This window comes from Palaemon carinicauda, chromosome 44 (assembly GCF_036898095.1).
Source record: "Palaemon carinicauda isolate YSFRI2023 chromosome 44, ASM3689809v2, whole genome shotgun sequence".
In the NCBI taxonomy this organism is placed as follows: domain Eukaryota; kingdom Metazoa; phylum Arthropoda; class Malacostraca; order Decapoda; family Palaemonidae; genus Palaemon; species Palaemon carinicauda.
This window is the reverse complement of record NC_090768.1, coordinates 11,100,147-11,125,048: the sequence shown is the minus strand read 5'-3', so window position 1 is coordinate 11,125,048 and position 24,902 is coordinate 11,100,147. Positions and strand designations below refer to the sequence as shown.

At 45.6% G+C, this 24,902-nt stretch overlaps 1 protein-coding gene across 1 annotated transcript in view; it reads right to left on the bottom strand.

Annotated features, from left to right (window-relative positions):
- The window catches only part of Taf5 (TATA-box binding protein associated factor 5), a 570,605-nt gene that overhangs the window by 478,855 nt on the left and 66,848 nt on the right, over positions 1–24,902 (bottom strand). Inside the window, exons 7-8 of the mRNA XM_068366349.1 lie at positions 13,159–13,278; positions 12,583–12,728 (exon numbers count right to left, since the gene is read on the bottom strand). Of these exons, the coding sequence (XP_068222450.1) occupies positions 12,583–12,728; positions 13,159–13,278 (266 nt within the window). The remainder of the gene's footprint in view (positions 1–12,582; positions 12,729–13,158; positions 13,279–24,902) is intronic.

The window sequence follows — 24,902 nt, the reverse complement described above, 5'->3', positions numbered from 1 at the left end:
ATAAGCAAGGAATATCAAAAGATTTAGGCCAAGGACGAGAAGGCAGTACATTTCTTGGCCAGGAAACCAAGTTGAAGTGAACAAGTGGCTTTTTTCTGTAGAAAAGCCGATGTTCTTACTGAAGGCATGAAGTTCACTGACCCTTTTAGCCGAAGCCAAGCACACTAGAAAAGTGTCTTGAGGGTGAGATCCTTCAGGGAGGCTGAATGTAATGGCTCCAACCTGTCTGACATGAGGAACCTTAGGACCACGTCTAAGTTCCATCCAGGAGTTGCCAAACGACGTTCCTTAGAGGTCTCGAAAGACTTAAGGAGATCTTGGAGATCTTTATTGTTGGAAAGATCTAAGCCTCTATGTCGAAAGACCGAAGCCAACATGCTCCTGTAGCCCTTAATCGTGGGAGCTGAAAGGGAGTGAACCTTTCTCAGATGTAAAAGAAAATCTGCGATTTGGGCTACAGAGGTACTGGACGAGGACACAGATGCTGACTTGCACCAGTCTCGAAAGACTTCCCACTTCGACTGGTATACTCTAATGGTAGAAGCTCTCCTAGCTCTTGCAATCGCACTGGCTGCCTCCTTCGAAAAGCCTCTAGCTCTTGAGAGTCTTTCGATAGTCTGAAGGAAGTCAGACGAAGAGCGGGGAGGCTTTGATGGACATTCTTTACGTGGGGCTGACGTAACAGATCTACCGTTAGAGGAAGACTTCTTGGAAAGTCTACCAGCCATTGAAGTACCTCGGTGCATCACTCTCTCGCGGGCCAGAGGGTAGCAACCAACGTCAACCTTGTCCCTTCGTGAGAGGCGAACGTCTGCAGTACCTTGTTGACTATCTTGAATGGTGGGAATGCATATAAGTCCAGAAAAGACCAATCCAGTAAAAAACGCGTCTATGTAGATTGCTTCTGTATCTAGGACTGGAGAGCAATAGATTGGTAACCTTTTGGTCAACGAGGAGGCAAAGAGGTCTATGGTGGGTTGACCCCAAGTAGCCCAAAGACTCTTGCCCACGTCCTTGTGGAGGGTCCATTCCGTGGGTATCACCTGACCCCTCCGACTGAGACAGTCTGCCAAGACGTTCAAGTCCCCCTGGATGAATCTCGTCAACAGGGAGATGCCTCGAATTCTTGACCATAAGAGAAGGTCCCTTGCGATCTCGAGCAGCGTGAAGGAGTGTGTGCCTCCTTGCTTGGAGATGTACGCCAAAGTTGTGGTGTTGTCTGAGTTGCCTCTACCACTAAGTTTCGAAGAAGCTTTCTAATATCATCAAGGCCAAGTGGACTGCTAATAGCTCCTTGCCGTTGATGTGCATGCTCTTCTGACTTGAGGTCCACAGACCCGTCCACAGACCCGAGCATTCCCGACCGTCCAGGGTCGCACCCCAACCCAAATCCGACGCGTCTGAGGACAACACGTGGTTTGGGTTCTTGACTGCTAGGGATAGTCCCTCTCTCAGACTGATATTGCTGTCCCACCATTTCAGGCATGCCTTTACTGGTTCGGAGACTGGGAATGATACCGTCTCTAATGTCTTGTCCTAGTTCCAGTGAGAGGCTAGATGGAACCGGAGAGGCAGAAGGTGTAGTCTCCCTAGTGAGACAAACTGCTCCAGGGATGAGAGAGTCCCTACGAGACTGTTCCAACTCCTGACAGAATAAACGTTTCGTTTCAGCATTAGTTGGACTTCGAGCAGGGCTTGACTGCGAATCTCCATCCCCAAATATAGAATAATCTGGGATGAGATCAGTTGGGACTTTTAGGTTGACCAAAAGTCCCAACTCCCTGGCCAGACTCAACGTCCAATGTAGATCCTGCAGACAGCGAAGACTGGACGATGCTCTGAGAAGCCAGTCGTCCAAGTACAGGGAGGCTCGGATCCCCGATAGATGGAGGGATTTTGCCACATTCCTCATGAGCCTCGTAAACACGAGAGGCGCAGGACTGAGGCCAAAGCACAGGGCTCGAAACTGGTACCCCACATTCCTGTAAACAAACCTCAGAAACGGTTGGGAATCCGGGTGTATAGGAATGTGGAAGTATGCCTCTTGAAGGTCGAGAGAGACCATCCAGTCGCCTTCCATAAATGCTGTCAAGACAGCCTGGTAGACTTCATCGTGAAGTTTGTCTTGACAATGAACCCATTGAGCGCACTTGCCTCTTACGTACTCCTGCAGTGAACATGGCTGCCAAATCATTGGAGCCATCCCTGAGGGACTTGTTCCTGCAGAGAACGTGGCTGTCAGATCATTGGAGCCATCTCTGAAAGCCTTGTTTATGCATGACATAATTGTACAGCAAAACTTCAAAGGCTCGAAAATAGCTGTGAAGTCGACCTGTAAAATCTTGGAGCGTCTCATGGCCAGGCGCCAGGGAGAGTCTATGAGGTTTGAGAAGTCTATCTGGGCAGAGGCAGGAACTCCCAAGCCGAGAACTTCTCTCGTGTCATATCAGACTCTCGCTCTATAAGCCAGTTTAAAAGAAGGGAAAGCAAAGGCTGTCTCCCCCAAACTCCTCCTGGTGATAAACCAGTCGCCTAGCAAACGTAAAGCTCTCTTAGAAGAGCGAGAGAGCACTAGCTTATAAAACAACGGCTTCGAAGTAGCTAGGCCTAGTGTAAGCTCTGACGTTTAGGCGAACGAGGAGCAGCAGTTACAAAAAGATCCGGACAAAGATCCTTAAAAATCAGCATGATTTATTTAAAGTCCATAGAGGGCTAAGCAGCTTTAGGCTCCTCTCCGTCTGACAGAGTCCTCAAGGGAATATCAGTAGGAGGGGGAACAGCAACTTCCTCATCTGAAGGAACCTTGTCCGACAATAGCCGAGTCTCAAGCAAGGGAGAGACCTACCGTGGTGGCAATGCTTTACAAGCAGAGTCCACACGCACTGGTGCATTAGTAGCGGACCAGGACGCAACGTCATGTAACTGCTTGACAGTCTGTGAACTGTCAACAACAACAGGTGCGTGAGGACGCACAGCGTCCACTCGAGACTGCTTTGACCGCCTAGACTGAGCAGTCAAAACAACTCTAGAATGCGGAGGTTGATGCTCAGCGTCAAAACAAGTCAACTCCGATTGTTGGCGAACGTCCTGAACGTCAACAGGAGCATCAGCAAGTGGCCTAACGTCCAAATGTGGCTGAAAATCCACACGAGACCGCATCGAGTGTGGTTCTAAACAACCTGACTGACGTGACTTGGCTACGCCAACGTCAACAGGACGCACAAAGGAACGTTAGGGTGGCTGAAGGCCAGGATCTCGATGAGATAAACGGCTAGGCTCAACGGACTTATCGGCAGAATAGTCTTCCATAAGGGAGGCAAGCTTATTCTGCATGTCTTGCCGTACAACCCATTTAGGATCAATGGGAATGGTTGCGGTAAGAGACGAGGGTAACATCTGTGACCGCAAAACCTTGCCTACAAAAAGACTCTCGGAGTCTGTGTTACGCTTTTGTTAGGCGGCGAGCAGTCTTCCGATGACTGCAAAGGGTCAGAGCTGTCCTAATAGTTAAAACCAGGACGCTGGAACTGTCCTGAAAGGACTGACTTTCGCTTAAAGGGCCTCGAAACCTTGTTCCACGGTTTCTTATGCGAAAAGCCTTCGGATGACGAGGAGAAAATCGTCTCTCTCGCCTTATGGTAGGGGTGATCTTGGTAAGATACACCTGATACCATAGAGGGAACGTCTGTTCGCTGATCAAGGCCTCTCTAACCCATAAGTCGTACGACATTACTTCTCCCCTGGGCTTGGGAGCTTGCAAGAGGTCCCGGACTAGGCGAACGACAGGCACGAACAGAAGAACCCTCGGTCGAAACACTGATAACACTTTGCGCAATATCACTATATCACTACGATTTTCTGTTTTGCACTTATTTCACTGAAATCGAATCTTTTAACAATTCACATTAGGTATGAATAAAACTGATTTCTACCTGAAGCACGCAATTCTACCCTCATCAAAAGGTTGTAATTGCGAAATCAGTCGTATAATGTAAGCACATTAATACCAGCAAAAAACAGTAAACATATTTTAAGATAAAAAAAAAAAAAATCAGTGGCTGGGGAAGAGACTAAACACTAGTTCATTCAAAACTACGTTTTCAATCTCTCACCGTACAGTGCCTTGGGACGAGAATAAAAAACTAAAAACGTTTTATCCTTTCTCCCCGTACAGAGACTAGGGATGAGAGTAACTCGAGAACAACGTTACTCGCTTGGGACGAGATAAAGATCGGAACGTTCTCTCTCCTCTCTCTCTCTCCGTCTCTATCTCTCTCTCTCTCTCTCTCTTGATTTCGCACCGAAGAGAAGAGCCCACTTACCTTTCGTCAATAAACAGGTTATTTGACCAAAGGAAAAAACTGAAAGGTTTTTCAATTAAAACTTCCTTTAAAATAGTCTTTAAAACATTTAAGCTTTGAAAGAAAAAAGAACAAAACGTCAGAATCGATTTACTCTTTCTGCAAAGTGAAACCGTGATACTCTCTCTCTCTATCGTAACGATAGAGCGCAAACTGCGTAGCATAAATAAACTAAACGTTAGTTCATCTTTGAAACAGTACGAAGACTATTCAAAGAAAAAACTATCATAAAATATTTACTAAAAATATTTCATTTAATAAGTTTTAAATCATTAGCTCTGTAAAAGTTATTTACGATTGAAAAGGGCTCAACGTTGTTTAACTTCGGTTTCCAAGTTAGGACCGCCTACTCTCAGGAAAGGTCGCATATAAACAAATCATTAAAATTTATTTTGATGTTTATTATAAATGGAAAGCTAATCGAAGAGGCCTAATAAAGGCGGTTGAGATATAAAATATATAGAGGAAAATCTATAATTAATTTATAACGTGATAAGATAATTGCTAAAAGCTCAAACACACTTCCGTACTGAGGGAAGGGTCGGCCATTTAAAAGTCAAGGAAAGTCCAAAAAACAATCCAAAGTCATCAAAAATTAAATCTATCCAAAAACGAGTTCAAGATTTAAGTTGAAGATAAAACACCTGTACTGCGAAAGCTCAAACCAAAATGAAGTACTTCACCAAATATGTTAAGAAAACTCCAGGTTCTACAGCGAGTATGAATACGTCTTGTCGTCAACGTTGACAGAGAAGAATTGAAGGGTTTGTTTACATGCAAGAGTGGTATCTGGCCAACAGTTGGCGCTGGTGGGCACACCCGCAACCTTCATAGCGATCGCTCGCGAGTTTTTTTGAGTGTGTTTTCTGTCGAGCCGCAGAGTTGCAGCTATTATATATTCACCGGCTAAGTTAAATATTTAAAAATACATCATGATACAGTGATGTCATTACCCTTGTTAGAGGTTGGGGTTGAAAGGTCAGCGGGGTCAATAAACTTGTAAAAAAAGTGCAGGTTTCATTATTACGCGGTCATTGTTATCCAATTTGTTTCCATAACCATGATAACAAATGTGGTGTTGGCTAAACTTTGTTGTTGCCAAGATTATGTTTTGATAGGTATGTATTTATTTATTTATGTTTGTATGTTTGTGATTCGCGTAACTCAAAAACTACTTGACCGAATCTCATAAAATTCATTTAGAGGATTGGCCATGATCCAAGGACAATTTGATTAGATTTTGGAAGTAATTGGGTCAAAGGTAAAAAACATATTCATATTATATGGGAATCAATTTTTTCCCAATTTGCACAAAACTAGCGCCAAAATGTACATAATTTAATTACCTATCTTGTGATATACATAATATAGGTGATGATATGCCCTCTTCCAAGTGCCCATTCTGGTTATACGTATTTTAGGAAGTGCTGTATCTGATGATCACCCCACAACTGATAAAGGCAATTTATGCTCAACAGGTTTGTTTATGCAAAAAATGTGTTTTTGTACCATAAAAACAACTTTTATTCAAAGTAGATTGCTGGTTCTTTGACACAGCCTCTAAGATTTCACCATGAAAATAATTGAAATTCTCTACCTGGCTCTCAAAAACTAAACCAATATCAATTAAGCACAAAAGATTTTGGACACAAAGATGACTGATCCTATACAGAATGAAAAATGATATTTTAATTATAAAATAAATTTTTGAATATACTTACCCGGTGAATATATAATAGCTGCTACTCAGCGGCTCGACAGAAAACACACTCAAAAAACTCGCGAGCGATTGCTATGAAGGTTGCGGGTGTGCCCACCAGCGCCAACTATCGGTCAAATACCACTCTTGCATGTAAACAAACCCTTCAATTCTTCTCGTCCCGCTGCGTCTCTATTGGGGAGGAAGGGAGGGCCTTTAATTTATATATTCACCGGGTAAGTATATTCAAAAATTTATTTTATAATTAAAATATCATTTTTAAATATTTAACTTAGCCGGTGAATATATAATAGCTGATTCACACCCAAGGCGGTGGGTAGAGACCAGAGTTAATTAAGTTTACAGCGTATAAGCTAAGAGTTTTTGACAGTTATCAATATAACAAAACCAAAATATATAGGTACCTGGTAAGGAAGTTGACTTAAACGATTACTCTGCCTTGTAAGTCTGTCTTCCTCACGAAGCCCAGCGATCCTCTTAGGATGCTGAAAGACTTCCAGGAGCTGAAGTATCAAGGGCTGCAACCCATACAACAGGACCTCATCAAACCCCTAATCTGGGCACTCTCAAGAAATGACTTTGACCACCCGCCAAATCAACCAGGATGCGAAAGGCTTCTTAGCCTTCCGTACAACCCATAAAACAATATTAAAAACATTTCAAGAGACAGATTAAAAAGGATATTGGAATTAGGGAAGTGTAGTGGTAGAACCCTCACCCACTACTGCACTCGCTGCTACGAATGGACCCAGTGTGTAGCAGTCCTCGTAAAGAGTCTGGACATCTTTCAAGTAAAATGACGAGAACACTGACTTGCTTCTCCAAAAGGTCGCGTCCATGATACTTTGCAGAGATCTATTTTGCTTGAAGGCCACGGAGGTTGCTATAGCTCTAATCTCGTGCGTCTTAACCTTAAGTAAAGATCGGTCTTCCTCATTCAAGTGGGAATGGGCTTCTCGTATTAAAAATCTGATAAAATATGACAAAGCATTCTTTGACATAGGTAAGGATGGTTTCTTAACCGAACACCATAACGCTTCAGATTTACCTCGTAATGGCTTAGTACGAGCTAAATAGAACTTAAGAGCTCTAACGGGACATAACACTCTCTCCAGTTTGTTGCCTACGATCTCTGATAAGCAAGGAATATCAAAAGATTTAGGCCAAGGACGAGAAGGCAGTTCATTCTTGGCCAGGAAACCAAGTTGAAGAGAACAAGTGGCTTTTTCTGTAGAAAAACCGATGTTCTTGCTGAAGGCATGAAGTTCACTGACTCTTTTAGCCGAGGCCAAGCATACCAGAAAAAGAGTCTTAAGAGTGAGATCCTTCAGGGAGGCTGAATGTAATGGCTCAAACCTGTCTGACATGAGGAACCTTAGGACCACGTCTAAGTTCCATCCAGGAGTAGTCAAACGACGTTCCTTAGAGGTTTCAAAAGACTTAAGGAGATCTTGTAGATCTTTATCGTTGGAAAGATCTAAGCCTCTATGCCGGAAGACCGAAGCCAACATGCTCCTGTAGCCCTTGATCGTGGAAGCTGAAAGGGAGCGAACCTTTCTCAGGTGTAAGAGAAAATCAGCGATTTGGGCTACAGAGGTACTGGACGAGGATACAGATACTGACTTGCACCAGTTTCGGAAGATTTCCCACTTCGATTGGTATACTCTAATGGTAGAAGCTCTCCTCGCTCTTGCAATTGCACTGGCTGCCTCCTTCGAAAAGCCTCTAGCTCTAGAGAGTCTTTCGATAGTCTGAAGGCAGTCAGACGAAGAGCGGGGAGGCCTTGGTGTACCTTCTTTACGTGGGGCTGACGTAACAGGTCTACTCTTAGAGGAAGACTTCTTGGAAAGTCTACCAGCCATTGAAGTACCTCGGTGAACCATTCTCTCGCGGGCCAGAGGGGAGCAACTAACGTCAACCTTGTCCCTTCGTGAGAGGCGAACTTCTGCAGTACCTTGTTGACAATCTTGAATGGTGGGAATGCATATAGGTCTAGATGAGACCAATCTAGAAGAAAAGCATCTATATGTATTGCTGCTGGGTCTGGGACTGGAGAGCAATAGATTGGAAGTCTCTTGGTCATCGAGGTTGCAAAGAGGTCTATGGTGGGTTGACCCCAAGTCGCCCAAAGCCTCTTGCACACGTCCTTGTGGAGGGTCCATTCCGTAGCAATTACCTGACCCTTCCGACTGAGGCAATCTGCTAAGACGTTCAAGTCGCCCTGGATAAACCTCGTTAACAGGGAGATGCCTCGATCTCTTGACCAAATGAGCAGGTCCCTTGCGATCTCGTACAGTGTCAGGGAGTGGGTGCCTCCTTGCTTGGAAATGTAAGCCAAGGCTGTGGTATTGTCCGAGTTGATCTCCACCACTTTGTTTCGAAGGAGACTCTCGAAGTTCATCAAGGCCAGGTGGACTGCCAAAAGCTCCTTGCCGTTGATGTGCATGCTCCTCTGACTTGAGGTCCACAGACCTGAGCATTCCCGACCGTCCAGGGTCGCACCCCAACCCAAATCCGATGCGTCTGAGAATAGAACGTGGTTTGGTTTCTGAACTGCTAGGGGAAGTCCCTCTCTTAGACTGATATTGTCGTTCCACCAATTCAGGCATGCCTTTACTGTTTCGGAGATCGGGATTGAGACCGCCTCTAGCGTCTTGTCCTTTTTCCAGTGAAAAGCTAGATGGAACTGGAGAGGTCGAAGGTGTAGCCTTCCTAGCGAGACAAACTGCTCCAGGGATGATAGAGTTCCTACCAGACTCATCCAATTCCTGACTGAGCAACGTTCTCTCTTCAACATCCGTTGGATTATGAGCAGGGCTTGCTCTATTCGGGGGGCAGACGGAAAAGCCCGAAAAACTGGACTGCGAATCTCCATCCCTAAATACAGTATAGTTTGGGATGGAATCAGCTGGGACTTTTCCATGTTGACCAAAAGTCCCAATTCCTTGGTCAGATCCAATGTCCAATGAAGATCCTGCAGACAGCGATGACTGGACGAGGCTCTGAGAAGCCAGTCGTCCAAGTAAAGGGAGGCTCGGATTCCCGATAAATGGAGGAATTTTGCCACATTCCTCATAAGCCTCGTAAACACGAGAGGAGCAGGACTTAGGCCAAAGCACAGGGCCCGAAACTGGTACACCACATTGTCGAAAACAAACCTCAGAAAAGGTTGGGAATCTGAGTGAATGGGGATGTGGAAGTATGCGTCTCTTAGGTCGAGAGAGACCATCCAGTCTCCCTTTCTGACCGCTGCTAAGACTGATTTCGTGGTCTCCATGGTAAACTTTGTCTTCGTGACAAAGACGTTCAGAGCACTGACGTCTAGCACCGGTCTCCAACCTCCTGTCTTCTTCGGTACTAGGAAGAGGCGGTTGTAAAACCCCGGTGATTGAAGATCCGAGACTTTCACCACCGCTCCCTTCTCTAGCAAAAGAGACACTTCTAGTTTCAGGGCTTGTCTCTTTGATTCCTCTCGGTACATGGGAGAGAGGTCGATGGGGGAAGTCGCTAGAGGAGGTTTGTGTACAAAAGGAATTTTGTACCCCTCTCTGAGCAACCTCACAGACTGTTTGTCTGCGCCCCTCTTCTCCCAGGCTTGCCAGAAGTTCTTGAGTCTGGCACCTACTGCTGTCTGAGGCTGCGGGCAGTCAGACTCTGCCACGTGAGGACTTGGCTCCTCTCTTCTTTCCTCTCTTTCTCTCGGCACGAGTACTTCCCCTGCTGGGAGCTCTGCCACGAAAGGGCGGTATAAACCTGGACGCCGGAGTGTCTATCCTTGGTCTTGCAGAAAAGGATGTCGAAGGAGTCCCTTTGCGAGCAGAAGACGCTACCAAGTCATGGGTGTCCTTCTGCACGAGTGACAAAGCTATGTCCTTAACCAAATGTTCAGGGAACAAAAACTTCGATAAGGGAGCAAAGAGTAGCTCAGATCTTTGACAGGGAGTAACTCCTGCCGACAGATAAGAGCAAAGAGACTCTCGCTTCTTAAGGACTCCTGAAGTAAAAGAGGAGAAGAGCTCATTGGATCCATCGCGGATGGCTTTATCCATGCAGGACATAATGAGTAGGGAGACATCTCTATCAGCCGATGAGATTTTCCTACTTAAGGCTCCCAAACACCAGTCAAGGAAGTTGAAAACTTCAAAGGCTCTAAAAATGCCTTTCAGCAGATGGTCAAGGTCCGAGGATGACCAACTAATCTTCGAGCGTCTCATGGCTAGGCTGCGGGGAGAGTCTACAAGGCTTGAGAAGTCGCCCTGGGCAGAGGCAGGGACTCCCAAGCCGAGAACTTCTCCCGTGGCATACCAGACGCTCGATCTAGACGAGAGTTTAGATGGAGGGAAGGCAAAGGCCGTCTTCCCCAAACTCCTCTTGGTTTCCAACCAATCGCCTAAAAGCCGTAAAGCTCTCTTGGATGAGCGAGAGAGCACAAGTTTTGTAAAGGCTGGTATGTCAGCAGGAACGCCTAAAACAAACTCAGACGGCGGCGAACGAGGAGCAACAGAGACGAAGTTATCGGGAAACAACTCCTTAAAAATTAACATGACTTTCTTAAAGTCCATTGATGGCGGAACTGTTCTGGGTTCATCAATATCTGAAGGATGATCCTCAGGCTGAGGGTCAGCAACGTCCTCATCTGAAGGTTCCTCATCTGACAACTGCTGAGAAACAAGCAAAGGGGTTGGCAATGCTTGACACGCCGCGTCCACACGCACTGGTGCATTAGTAGCGGACCAGGACGCAACGTCATGTAACTGCTTGACAGTCTGTGAACTGTCAACAACAACAGGTGCGTGAGGACGCACAGCGTCCACCCGAGACTGCTTTGACCGCCTAGTCTGAGCAGTCAAAACAACTCTAGACTGCGGATGTTGACGCTCAGCGTCAAAACAAGTCAACTCCGATGGTTGGCGAACGTCCTGAACGTCAACAGGAGCATCAGCAAGTTGCCTAACGTCCAAATGCGGCTGAAAATCCACACGAGACCGCATCGAGTGTGGTTCTAAACAAACTGATTGACGTGACTTGGCTACACCAACGTCAACAGGACACACAAAGGAACGTTTGGATGGCTGAAGGCCAGGATCTCGATGAGATAAACGGCAAGGCTCAACGGAAACCTTATCGGCAGAATAGTCTTCCATAAGGGAGGCAAGCTTAGACTGCATGTCCTGCAGTATAACCCATTTAGGGTCCACGGGAATGGGTGCGGTAACCGACGGGGTTAACGTCTGAGACGGCACAACCTTGCCTTGCTTAGGCGGCGAGCAGTCATCCGATGACTGCAACGGGTCCGAACTGTCCCAATGACTACATCCAGGACGTTGGACCTGTCCTGAAGGGACCGACTTCCGTTTAAGAGGCCTAGAAACCTTGCTCCACGGTTTCTTGCGTGAAAAGCCTTCGGAAGACGAGGAGAAAATGGGCTCTCTCGTCTTATGGTAGGGGCGATCTTGGTGAGATACGCCTGATACCATAGAGGGAACGTCTGTTCGCTGATCAAGGCCTCTCGAACCCATAAGTCGTACGACATTACTTCTCCCCTGGGCTTGGGAGCTTGCAAGAGGTCCCGGACTAGGTGAACGACAGGCACGAACAGACGAACCCTCGGTCGCAACACTGTTCACAACACTTTGCGCACTAATCACTTTCCCACTTTCCGCCGTGGCACTCTGACACTTAAGTTCCTTCACGTCAGCCATGAGTTGATTACGATCAGTTGCTAACGCTTCAACTCTTTCCCCCAAGGCATGAATAGCACGTAACATGTCTTGCATAGATGGTTCCTGAGTGCTAGAAGGGGGGTTAGGAACAACCACTACAGGGGAAGGATTAGGTTCAGGGGCATGTGGAGAGGAAAAATCTACAGACCTAGATGAACTCCTCCTTACCCTATCTCTCTCTAGCCTACGTGCATATTTATCGTATTCTAGCCAATCGAATTCCGAAAGGCCCACGCATTCCTCACACCGATCTCCCAATTGACAGGTTTTACCCCGACAATTGGAACACACAGTATGTGGGTCGAGAGATGCTTTTGGAAGACGCCTATTACAGTCCCTAGCATTACACTTCCGAAATCTAGGTACTTGTGAAGGGTCAGCCATTTTGAATTAGTCAAAGAAAATTCCAAAAAACAATCCAAGTCATCAACAAATAATCTGATTCAATAAAGAGTTCAAGAGTTTATGTTGAGGAAAAAACACCTGCACTGCGAAAGCTCAAACCAAAATGAAGTACTTCACCAAATATGTTGAGAAAACTCCAGGTTCTACAGCGAGTATTGATACGTCTTGTCGTCAAGGTCGACAGAGAAGAATTGAAGGGTTTGTTTACATGCAAGAGTGGTATCTGACCGATAGTTGGCGCTGGTGGGCACACCCGCAACCTTCATAGCGATCGCTCGCGAGTATTTTGAGTGTGTTTTCTGTCGAGCCGCTGAGTAGCAGCTATTATATATTCACCGGCTAAGTTAAATATTTAAAAATATCAATATTTTACCTGCATCTTTATCTATGTCGTTCAACTGCTCAGCTGGTTTCATACCACGCAATTTACTTGGAGTAATACTTTGAACCCGAACTTCAGAATCACCTGAGGCATAGGCTAAAAGACTTGAATCATCAGATATGTCAATAGCCGTAATGCTGAAAACAGATAAAACCATCATTGCTGATTTCTGTTAACATATATGAATGACCTGATTAAACAATTGAATAAAGTTACAACACATCACATATATACCTAATTACTCTTCTCACAATATTACTAGTAATGGAGGGGGAAGAGGCCAGCTACCAATAGATAAACAAGTTAACAAAGTTAAATTCTTTACATATGTCTTTCACATCAACATACACTACATAAATAGCATTATAGGTAAGGAATCATATATTTTACTCTCTCTGCTAATAATGTTTAGCTACACTCCTCAGTTTAATCTTAGCCTATTCCCATAGTCATTTAAAAAGAATACTTTGCGTAATGATTGATCCACTAATTGCTAGCTAATATTTGTGTCCAAATTTTTCATATGACAGAAGTACTGTATATACAGTTCAAAACAATTATACTCACTTTCCACTGGCATTTAGAAATGTGTAGAAGCATATGGAGGGAAGAGTGTCTTTATTCAGACAGACTCTCTTCTGCTGATCACGGAATGCCTTTGCCTTTTCCAGCTTATCAATGTCTCGTCTGAAATTCAAAACAAAGCCATAATATCTCCTCTAAAGATGCTCAATAATGTTATTTTGATAATAAAATAAATTTTTGAATATACTTACCCGGTGATTATAATAGCTGCAGCTCTGCTGCTCGACAGAAAACTCTACGGAAAAAATCCGCCAGCGATCGCTATGCAGGTAGGGGGTGTACTTCAACAGCGCCATCTGTCGTCCAAGTACCCAGTACTCATTGTAAACAAAGAACTCAATTTTCTCCTCGGTCCACTGCGTCTCTATTGGGGAGGAAGGGAGGGTCCTTTAATTTACAGTGGAACCTCTACATCCGATCGTATCTACATCCGAATTTTCCAACATCCGAAGTAAAATTCGAGCAAATTTTTGACTCTACACCCGAATTTTATTTCGACACACGAAGTAGCAATTTTCGTCGTACCGGTTGTATCCGAATTTTTCGACACGCGAAGTACAATTCGAACACGTTCCGACTCTACACCCGAATGTTTTTTTCGACACCCGAAGTAAACAATACTCGTACGCGTAGTCGGTGCTCATAGCGCCTGAAGTGTTTTTTATTTCCGCCGATAGAAGGCAGCACATCGACCTCGGAGGGACGCTCAATTAGCGCGGCTTGGGTCAGTCCTCTGTTCTCGTCGGCTTCGTGCGGTTGTGCTCTTTGCGTTGTGATATTAACTGTGAATTAATCGTGATTTTTTACGTGCATCCATTAACGATAATTTACGTAAATCATGGGTCCAAAAAGGCTTAGTTTTGTCAGTGGTAGTGGTAGTGGTGAGAAAAGGAAGAAGGAAATGCTTTCTATAGAAATTAAGCAGGAAATTATTGAAAAACATGAGCGTGGCATCCGCGTGAGTGAACTTGCTAAACAGTATGGCCGTAATATGTCGACGATCTCGACAATCCTTAAACAGAAGGAAGCTATTAAAGCAGTGAAACCTTCTAAGGGGATCACCATCATTTCCAAACGCCGTACCCCTATCATAGAAGAGATGGAACGACTTCTACTAGTGTGGATTAAGGATAGAGAGATCGTTGGCGACACCATCACCGAAACCGTTATCTGCGAGAAGGCGCACGCCATCTTTACGGACTTGAAGGAGGAGAGCTCTGTGGGTGATGCTGGGGAGAGTTCAACCGAGCCTTCCTCAGATGATTTCAAGGCATCTCGTGGCTGGTTCGAGAAATTTAAGAAACGGTCCGGGATTCATTCAGTTGTTTGCCACGGAGAGGCTGCTAGTGCGGACACAAAGGCTGCAACTGACTTTGTTAAGAAATTTGAAAATATCGTAAAGGAAGAAGGCTACGTAGAGCAGCAGGTGTTCAATTGTGATGAAACCGGGCTGTTTTGGAAGAAGATGCCGAGTCGAACCTACATCACTGCTGAAGAGAAGAAATTGCCTGGGCATAAGCCAATGAAGGATCGGTTGACTCTTGCTCTATGTGCCAACGCTAGCGGGGACTTTAAAGTCAAGCCCTTGCTTGTTTACCATTCGGAGAACCCTAGGGCCTTTAAAGCACACAACGTCGATAAGGATCAGCTTCATGTTTTCTGGCGATCCAACTCGAAGGCCTGGGTCACTAGGCAATTCTTTGTGCAATGGGTAAACCAAGTTTTCGGTCCTTCTGTGAAGAAGTATCTTCATGAGCAGAAATTGCCTTTAAAGTGCCTGCTATGCCTTGACAATGCACCCGCTCACCCCCCCGGACTTGAAGATGATATCTTCGATGAATTCAAGTTCATAAAGGTGCTGTATCTTCCACCAAATACCACCTCTATCCTCCAGCCCATGGACCAGCAAGTCATCTCTAATTTTAAGAAGCTGTACACCAAGCACTTATTCAAGCAGTGCTTTAATGTCACGCAAAGCACCAACTTAACTTTGCGTGAATTTTGGAGGGGCCACTTCAATATCGTGCACTGCTTAAAGATCATTGATCAGGCTTGGGTGGGATTAACTCGACGGACCCTCAATTCTGCATGGAAGAAGCTGTGGCCTGATGCAGTTTCTCCCCGAGATTTCGAGGGTTTTGACCCCGAACCTGATCCCGTGGTCGGTGCAGCGGAAGCCGTAGAGGAAATCGTCTCCCTTGGCAAGTCCATGGGTCTGGAGGTCGACGCAGATGACGTTACGGAACTCGTCGCCGAACATCACGACGAACTGACGACGGATGAGCTCAAGGAACTCCATGCTATGTCGGAGCACATGAGTGATGACGAGGAAGAGAGCGAGGAGGTAGAACATGTGTTAGGTTCAGCGCAAATAAAAGAGGTGTTAGGAAAATATCAAGACGTGGTCGACTTCATCGACAAATACCATCCAAAGAAATTGCAGGTTTGTCGTGTAGTTTCTCAATTCGATGATGTTTGCCTAACGCACTTTCGAAACATTCTGAAAAGCCGTACGAAGCAATTATCTATCGATGCTTTCTTTAAAAAAACTGCGAAGCGAACTCGCGATGAAGAGGATGTAAGTGAACTGAAGAAAACGGCAAAGAGTGAAGAGGAAGAAAGTGAAACACAGAAAACGGAAAAGAGTGAAGCAAAAGAAATTCAGTCAATCTTAAATGTAAGTGATAGTGATTAAAATTACGTAATCATCAAAATGAAAAAAAGAAAATGTAAAAAAAAATATAAAATATAAAAATAAAAAAAAAATAAGCTAAGTTATGTTAAAGTTCACTTAGTGTAAGTTAGAATAAGTTACGGTAGTGTTACGTTTATCGTAGTTAACCTCTCTACCTCCTCGCCGTCCGTCCATCTCCTCTCTCCTCTCTGCGTAGCGAAGACGAACAACACCTGCGCTGGAGTTTCTAAGGTAAAGTGACGCTAAAAACCCGTTTCTTATTTATCATTTTTTGCTAATTCTTCTTATTTACATGTCTATTCTTCTTATTTACATGTCTATTATCTAATTTAGTGTTCATTATTCTCATGGGAAAGGTATGTGTAGTAGTTTATTAAGAAGTTATCATAGGTTTTTGGGCTCAACCACGGATTAATCCTATTTCAATGTATTCTTATGGGAAAATTCGTTTCGACATCCGATCAATTTCTACATCCGAAGTTGGTTCTGGAACGGATTAAATTCGTATGTAGAGGTTCCACTGTATAATCACCGGGTAAGTATATTCAAAAATTTATTTTATTATCAAAATAACATTTTTCAATATTTAACTTAGCCGGTGATTATAATAGCTGATTCACACCCAGGGGGGTGGGTAGAGACCAGCAATAAATGTTTACATTATTATGAGCTAAGGATTTTTTATTTCATTTTAGAAGTTATCAAAATAACAAAAATAAAATAAATAGGTACCTGGTAAGGAAGTCGACTTGAACAATTACTCTGCCTTTTTAAGTACGTCTTCCTTACGGAGCCTCGCGATCCTCTTAGGATGCTGAGCGACCCCTAGGATCTGAAGTATCAAGGGTTGCAACCCATACCACATGACCTCATCAAAACCTTTAATCTAGGCGTTTCTCAAGAAAAGAATTTGACCACCCGCCAAATCAACCAGGATGCGAAAGGCTTCTTAGCCTTCCGGACAACCCAAAAACAACAATAAAAAACATTTCAAGAGAAAGATTAAAAAGGTTATGGAATTAGGGGAATGTAGTGGTTGAGCCCTCACCCACTACTGCACTCGCTGCTACGAATGGTCCCAGAGTGTAGCAGTTCTCGTAAAGAGACTGGACATCCTTAAGATAAAAAGACGCGAACACTGACTTGCTTCTCCAATAGGTTGCGTCCATTATACTTCGCAGAGATCTATTTTGTTTAAAGGCCACTGAAGTTGCGACAGCTCTAACTTCATGTGTCCTTACCTTCAGCAAAGCTTGGTCTTCTTCACTCAGATGTGAATGAGCTTCTCGTATTAACAGTCTGATAAAATAGGATAAAGCATTCTTTGACATAGGCAAAGATGGTTTCTTAACTGAACACCATAAAGCTTCTGACTGTCCTCGTAAAGGTTTAGTTCGTCTTAAATAGAACTTAAGAGCTCTCACAGGGCATAAGACTCTTTCTAGTTCATTTCCAACCATATTTGATAGGCTTGGAATATCGAACGATTTCGGCCAAGGACGAGAAGGTAGCTCGTTTTTGGCTAGAAAACCAAGTTGTAGAGAACATGTAGCCGTTTCAGATGAAAATCCGATGTTCCTGCTGAAGGCGTGAATCTCACTGACTCTTTTAGCTGTGGCTAAGCAAACCAGGAAAAGAGTCTTTAAAGTGAGATCTTTAAAGGAGGCTGATTGTAGCGGCTCGAACCTTTCTGACATGAGGAATCTTAGTACCACGTCTAAATTCCAACCAGGTGTAGCCAAACGACGCTCCTTCGTGGTCTCAAAAGACTTAAGGAGGTCCTGTAGATCTTTGTTGTTGGAAAGATCTAAGCCTCTGTGACGGAAGACTGATGCCAACATGCTTCTGTAACCCTTGATAGTGGGAGCTGAAAGAGATCGTTCTTTCCTCAGGTATAAAAGGAAGTCAGCTATTTGAGTTACAGAGGTACTGGTCGAGGATACTGATACTGACTTGCACCAGTTTCGGAAGACTTCCCACTTCGATTGGTAGACTCTAAGGGTGGATGTCCTCCTTGCTCTAGCAATCGCCCTGGCTGCCTCCTTCGAAAAGCCTCTAGCTCTCGAGAGTCTTTCGATAGTCTGAAGGCAGTCAGACGAAGAGCGTGGAGGCCTTGGTGTACCTTCTTTACGTGTGGCTGACGTAGAAGGTCCACCCTTAGAGGAAGCGTTCTGGGAACGTCCACTAGCCATCGAAGTACCTCGGTGAACCATTCTCTCGCGGGCCAGAGGGGAGCAACTAACGTCAACCTTGTCCCTTCGTGAGAGGCGAACTTCTGCAGTACCTTGTTGACAATCTTGAACGGGGGGAATGCATATAGGTCTAGATGTGACCAATCTAGGAGAAAGGCATCTATATGAACTGCTGCTGGGTCCGGGATTGGTGAGCAATATATTGGGAGCCTCTTGGTCATCGAGGTTGCGAAGAGATCTATGGTTGGCTGGCCCCATGTGGCCCAAAGTCTCTTGCACACATCCTTGTGTAGGGTCCATTCTGTTGGAATGATTTGTCCCTTTCGACTGAGGCAATCTGCCATGACATTCAAGCTGCCTTGGATGAACCTCGTTACTAGCGAAATGTTTAGACCTTTTGACCAGGTGAGGAGGTCCTTTGACTCGAGTTCCAAGTTCCCGAGCATTCCCGACCGTCTAATGTCGCGCCCCAGCCTGTGTCCGATGCGTCCGAGAAGAGAACGTGGTTGGGAGTCTAAACAGCCAGGGGCAGACCCTCTCTGAGGCTGATACTGTCCTTCCACCAAGTCAGGCAAGACTTCATCTTCTCGGAAATGGGGATCGAGACCGCTTCTAGCGTCTTGTCCTTTTTCCAGTAAACAGCTAGGTGATATTGAAGAGGACGGAGGTGTAGTCTTCCCAACGATACGAACTGTTCCAGGGATGATAGTGTCCCTATCAGACTCATCCACTGCCTGACTGAACACCGTTCCTTCTTCAGCATGTTCTGGATGCATAACTGGGCTTGGCTCGTTCTGGGGGCCGACGGAAAAGCCCGAAAAGCTAGACTGTGAATCTCCATCCCTAAATACACAATAGTTTGGGATGGGACCACTTGAGACTTTTCCATATTGACAAGGAGACCCAATTCCTTGGTCAGATCTAGAGTCCACTTTAGATCCTTCAGACAGCGACGACTGGAAGAAGCTCTTAGAAGCCAGTCGTCCAAATAGAGGGAGGCTCGGATGTCCGCTAAATGAAGGAATTTGGCTACATTCCTCATCAGCCTCGTAAACACAAGAGGAGCTGTGCTTAGGCCAAAGCACAGGGCTTGAAACTGGTAGACAACCTTTTCGTAAACAAATCTCAGAAAAGGTTGGGAGTCTGGGTGGATGGGGACGTGGAAGTATGCGTCCCTTAGGTCTAAAGAGACCATCCAGTCTTCCCTTCTGACCGCTGCTAGAACGGACTTTGTGGTCTCCATGGAGAACGTCTGCTTTGTGACAAAGACATTCAGCGCACTGACGTCTAGCACCGGCCTCCACCCTCCTGTCTTCTTTGCCACTAAGAAGAGACGGTTGTAGAAGCCCGGGGTTTGATGGTCCAGGACTTTGACTACCGCTCCCTTTTCTAGTAAGAGAGACACCTCTTGTTTCAATGCTCGTCTCTTGTCTTCCTCTCTGTACCTGGGAGAGAGATCGATGGGAGACGTTGCTAGAGGGGGTTTTCGTACAAACGGGATCTTGTACCCCTCTCTGAGCAACTTCACAGATTGTGCATCTGCGCCTCTCTTCTCCCAGGTCTGCCAGAAGTTCTTGAGTCTGGCTCCCACTGCTGTCTGAAGAAGCTGGCAGTCAGACTCTGCCTTTAAAGGACTTGGTTCCTTTCTTCTTTCCACGTCTCCCTTCGGCACGAGCACCTCCTCTGCTGGAGGCTCTGCCACGAAAGGGCGGAATAAATCGGGACGCTGGAGTGTCCATCCTTGGTCTAGCTGACAAGGTAGGCAAAGGGGTGGCTTTGCGAGCAGAGGACGCAACCAGGTCATGAGTGTCCTTCTGTATCAAAGAAGCAGCAATCTCCTTAATCAAGTCCTCTGGAAAGAGGCACTTAGAAAGAGGAGCAAACAGAAGTTCGGATCTTTGACAAGGTGTCACTCCAGCTGACAGGAAAGAGCAAAGGTTCTCACGCTTCTTGAGGACTCCGGATACGAACGATGCAGCAAGCTCACTAGACCCGTCACGTATGGCCTTGTCCATGCAGGACATGATGAGCAAGGAAGTTTCCTTCTCTGACGGAGAGATCTTCCTGCTTAAAGCTCCCAGACACCAGTCTAAAAAGTTGAAGACCTCAAAGGCTCTAAATAACCCTTTCAAAAGGTGGTCTAGGTCCGAAGATGACCAACATATTTTCGAGCGTCTCATGGCTAGCCTGCGGGGAGAGTCTACAAGACTTGAGAAGTCGCCCTGGGCAGAGGCAGGAACTCCCAAGCCGAGAACTTCTCCCGTGGCATACCAGACGCTCGATTTAGAAGAGAGTTTAGCAGGGGGAAACATAAAGGCTGTCTTCCCTAGACTCTTTTTGGCCTGCATCCATTCTCCTACCACTCGTAAAGCTCTCTTGGACGAGCGTGCGAGGACGAGTCTAGTAAAGGCAGGCGAGGATGACGGCATACCTAATACAAACTCTGACGGAGGAGAGCGCGGAGCCACAGACACAAACTGGTCCGGAAACATCTCTTTGAACAGAGCTAGAACTTTTCTAAAGTCCAAATAGGGTTGCGTGGACTTCGGCTCGTCAAGATCCGAATGTGGTTCATCAACGTGAGCGGCACCATCATCATCCGAAAGTCCATCATCCGAGTATTGAGGAGGAAGCGGCAATGGAGTAGGTAACGGCTGGTTAGCCGAGTCCGGTCGCACGGGTGCACGCGTGACTGAACCGGACGCAACGTCATGGAACTGTTGCCCATTCTGTGAGCTGGCAACAACCATAGCAGCGCGGGGACGCACAGCGTCTACTCCAGACTGTCTAGCCTGATGCGGGTGAGCAGTGGCAACCACACTGGGTTGCGGAGGTTGACGCACCGCGTCAAAACAAAACAACTCTGACTGTTGTTGTGTCTCGCGAACGTCAACGGAAGGCTCCGTGCGTCGCTGAACGTCAACATGCGGCTGGCAGGGTACACTGGAACGCATGGGTGGCGGAACTCTCTCAACTGGAGTGCGCAAGAAGGTTGCCTCAGCGTCCACAGGACGCACAACCGAGTGTGTGGTTGGTTGTAGGCAAGAGGCTGGTGCAGCAGCAACCTTCTCCGCACGAAAGTCCTGCATCAGAGACGTTAATTGTGACTGCATGTTCTGCAGCAAAGACCACTTGGGGTCTGCAGGAGCAGGTGCGGCGACAGACGGTGTAACTGTCTGCGGCGGTACCGCTTTTCCTCTCTTAGGAGGTGAGCAGTCATCGGAAGACTGCAGCGAGTCCGAACTGACCCAGTGGCTTGCGCGGAAGGGACCGACTTGCGCTTAAGCGGTCGTGAGACCTTGGTCCATGGCTTCTTGCGAGAAACCTCTTCCGCAGACGAGGAATAAATGGGCTCTCGTCTTTGTGTGGGTGGGGCGATCTTGGGTAGATACGCCCGAAACCACGGAGGGAACGTCTGTTCGCTGATTAAAGCCTCTCGAACCCATTGGTCGTACGACATTGCTTCTCCCCTGGACTTGGGAGCTTGCAAGAGGTCCCGGACTAGGAGGACGACAGGCACGAACAGACGAACCCTCAAGCGCAACACTATCCACAACACTATCACTCACTTTATCACTTCCCACTGCACTTTTACACTTCAGCTCCTTGACGTCCGCCATGAGCTGGTTACGGTCACTAGCCAGGGACTCAACTCTCTCACCCAGAGCTTGGATGGCACGCATCATATCAGCCATCGAAGGTTCCTGAGTGCCAGAAGGGGGATTAGGAGCAACCACTACAGGGGAAGGAATAGGTTGTGGGGCATGAGGAGAGGAAAAATCAACAGAACGAGATGAACTTCTCCTGACTCTATCTCTCTCTAGCCTACGTGTATATTTTTGGAATTCGATAAAATCGAATTCCGAAAGCCCAACGCATTCCTCACATCGATCTTCCAATTGACAGGTTTTATCCCGACAATTGGAATAAACGGTGTGAGGATCGATAGAGGCCTTCGGAAGACGCCTTGAACAGTCCCTAGCATTACACTTCCTGAATTTTGGGACTTGAGAAGGGTCAGCCATTTTGAATTGGTCAAAGGCGAATTCAAAAACTATCCAAAGTCATCAACAAATAATCCGATATCAAAAAAAGAATGCAAGGATTTATTGAAGAGAAAGCCTGCACAGCGAAAGCTCAAAACTAGAAAAGTGTACTTCACCAAATAGTTGTGAAAACAAATCCAGTTAGCAACAGCGAATTAGTAGGTCTTGCCGGTAGCACGACAGAGAGAAAATTGAGTTCTTTGTTTACAATGAGTACTGGGTACTTGGACGACAGATGGCGCTGCATAGCGATCGCTGGCGGATTTTTTCCGTAGAGTTTTCTGTCGAGCAGCAGAGCTGCAGCTATTATAATCACCGGCTAAGTTAAATATTGAAAAATAGATTTTTCATAATAAAATTTATTATTTCTATACACCCTTGTTGATCATATAGTTTTTTCACTAGAAGCACAGTTTAATTGATGTTTCTGCATAAATTTGTTAAAATTTCAACATTGTCCCATTTTCTTTCACATCAACAAATACATGCCCTTAAGTGGTAAGGAGCCCAGATTGCAGTGTAGGGTAGAATGGTTTTCAGTTTCAAAGTCTAACATTATTCCTCATCTTGATACTATGAGTTATTAGGGAAGAGGATGGTTATGTAAATAAACATCAGGTGCATAAAGAAACAAGAGATTTTATTATTAAAATTCTATTTATTTCTGTGAATCTCCCCTAATGTTCTTAATGATGAATGTTGCGATTTCCCCAGTTGTTTTCGGGAGTAAACATTTTCACACAAGCAAGTTTTTATTCTCAAGTCTGCTATATACGCCCCTAGAATTATTCTTAGTTGAGTTTATTAGCATAAATGAAGAATTATTCGGAGAAAAGTTTTGTTCCACAGGCACTAGAAGTTGTGGGGAGTCGGGAGCTGCTGACCAGTGTTCCTTTAGGCACCACTGAAGCAATCTCTGGTCAAAGCGCCCATGTGGCACAAACTTCTCTAGCAAGGACAGAGGTCCTAGAAGATGTTGTCACTGCTGAGCTTGAAGCTGCTAAACAAACAAGAACTGTTGCACTACCTCTTTTGAGTCTGTTGATGCGACTGTCTGAAGGAAAGACTTTTGCTGCTGCCATGTTTATCAACATCCACAGGTACTCCCTCAACCTCTTAGGTGTAAACCTTGACTTTTTCAGATTGATCACAATCTCTAGATCTTGGCAAAAGGTGTGAAGTTTGTCCATATACTGAAGTAACTGTATCCTCGATGACGACAGGATCGACCAATCATCGAGCTATAGCAATACAGTAAGTGAATCCTGTTCGAGTGGGCCCAAGCTGAGACCAGCACGAACATTCGAGTGAACACTTGGACAACAGCCAACAGTCAGAAGTACAGGAATTTGAATTACACGACTACCTGGAAGATGAAGCAAATGTACTTTCTGTCTGATTGGTGGTTTGATATTTGGAAATATACATCACTGAGGTCGATGGAAGGCATGAAGGCATCCTTCCTGAAGGCTGTACAGTAATATGCTTTTCATCTCCATCTTCAATCGGGTTTGCTGAACAAACTTATTCAGAGGAGAGATCGATGCCTGGTCTCCGTTCACCAGGGGACTTCCTCACCAGGAATAGTCACCTATAGAAGCCAGAAGACCCACATAGGATGTGTTTTGGCGCATTTTTCTCCATCATCGCCTTCACCTCCAAAGCGAGGACTAGAACCCTTGGCAATTCAGGAGGGTACATTGGGAATGGAAAGCGAGTGAGCGGAGGATGAGAGATGGTAAAAGGTAGGCAGTACCTATCCCGTGAGACTTCCACCACCCACTTCCCTTTGTCGTGTCACTGCCACGTTGTCTAATGCCCCAACAGCTGCAGGGGGGAAGGTCACCAATCTCAATGGTACCTTCTCCTCTTCTATCTCTACCTCTTTTCCTGGCTCTGCCAGGTAGAGATTGAAAGTGGGGGAAGAGGAAGTCCTGGTACCACAAATCTCAAATTGGGATTTGCCATTGGCTTCTTCGGCACTGACTTGAATGGTTGAGACTAAAAAGCTTTTAGGCCAGATGAACTTGTAGGTCCATGGCCCTAGAAAGTTACTGCTCTGTGGATTAGTAAGTCGTGACTCTCCTTCCACCAATTATCGACGGTACTCTCAACCTTCTTCTGCAGGAAGAGCAGTGTTATGTCCAGTATCAGTGCATTCCTGTGGGAGAGCTGACTCTTGTGCTACTTGACATGAGAATCTCCCTGTAACTGCATCTCCCCTTTTCAAGACCCAGTTTGCCCATTCGTTTGCCAATGTGAAGTACGCTCTCTCCACGCCAAAGAGTGCTGAGAGCTAGCTCCTGGAAATAGCTTTCCCTGTTCCTTCTTGCAATGTTGTTTCAACAACTCTCATTGGGAGGCGCGATCTCTCTGCCTGGAAGAGTTATTAGTGTCTGACATGTCTAGATCTGTGGATAAGTCCTGAAAATCAAACCACTTTCAGTTGGTTGGAAAGTCTCGTTGATCAGGTTTCCGATGAGACTGTGAAGAACAAGTGATTGGACTTCGGGTAAATCAGATTTGCAGGGTACCAGGTGTTCAGGCTTCTTCTCACTCTTGGACCTCCCATTATGAGACTTCCTAAGTTATTAAAGTCTTCGAATTTACTTTCAAACTAATCATTCAGTAACAGAGCATAAGGGGATAAACAGCGTTGTCTCAATGCATAATTCAAGGTAAGGAGCCTTATCATCATTATTACTAGGTAAGCTACAACCCTAGTTGGAAAAGCAAGATGTTACAACCCCAAGGGCTCCAACAAGGAAAAATACCCTAGTGAGGACAGGAAAC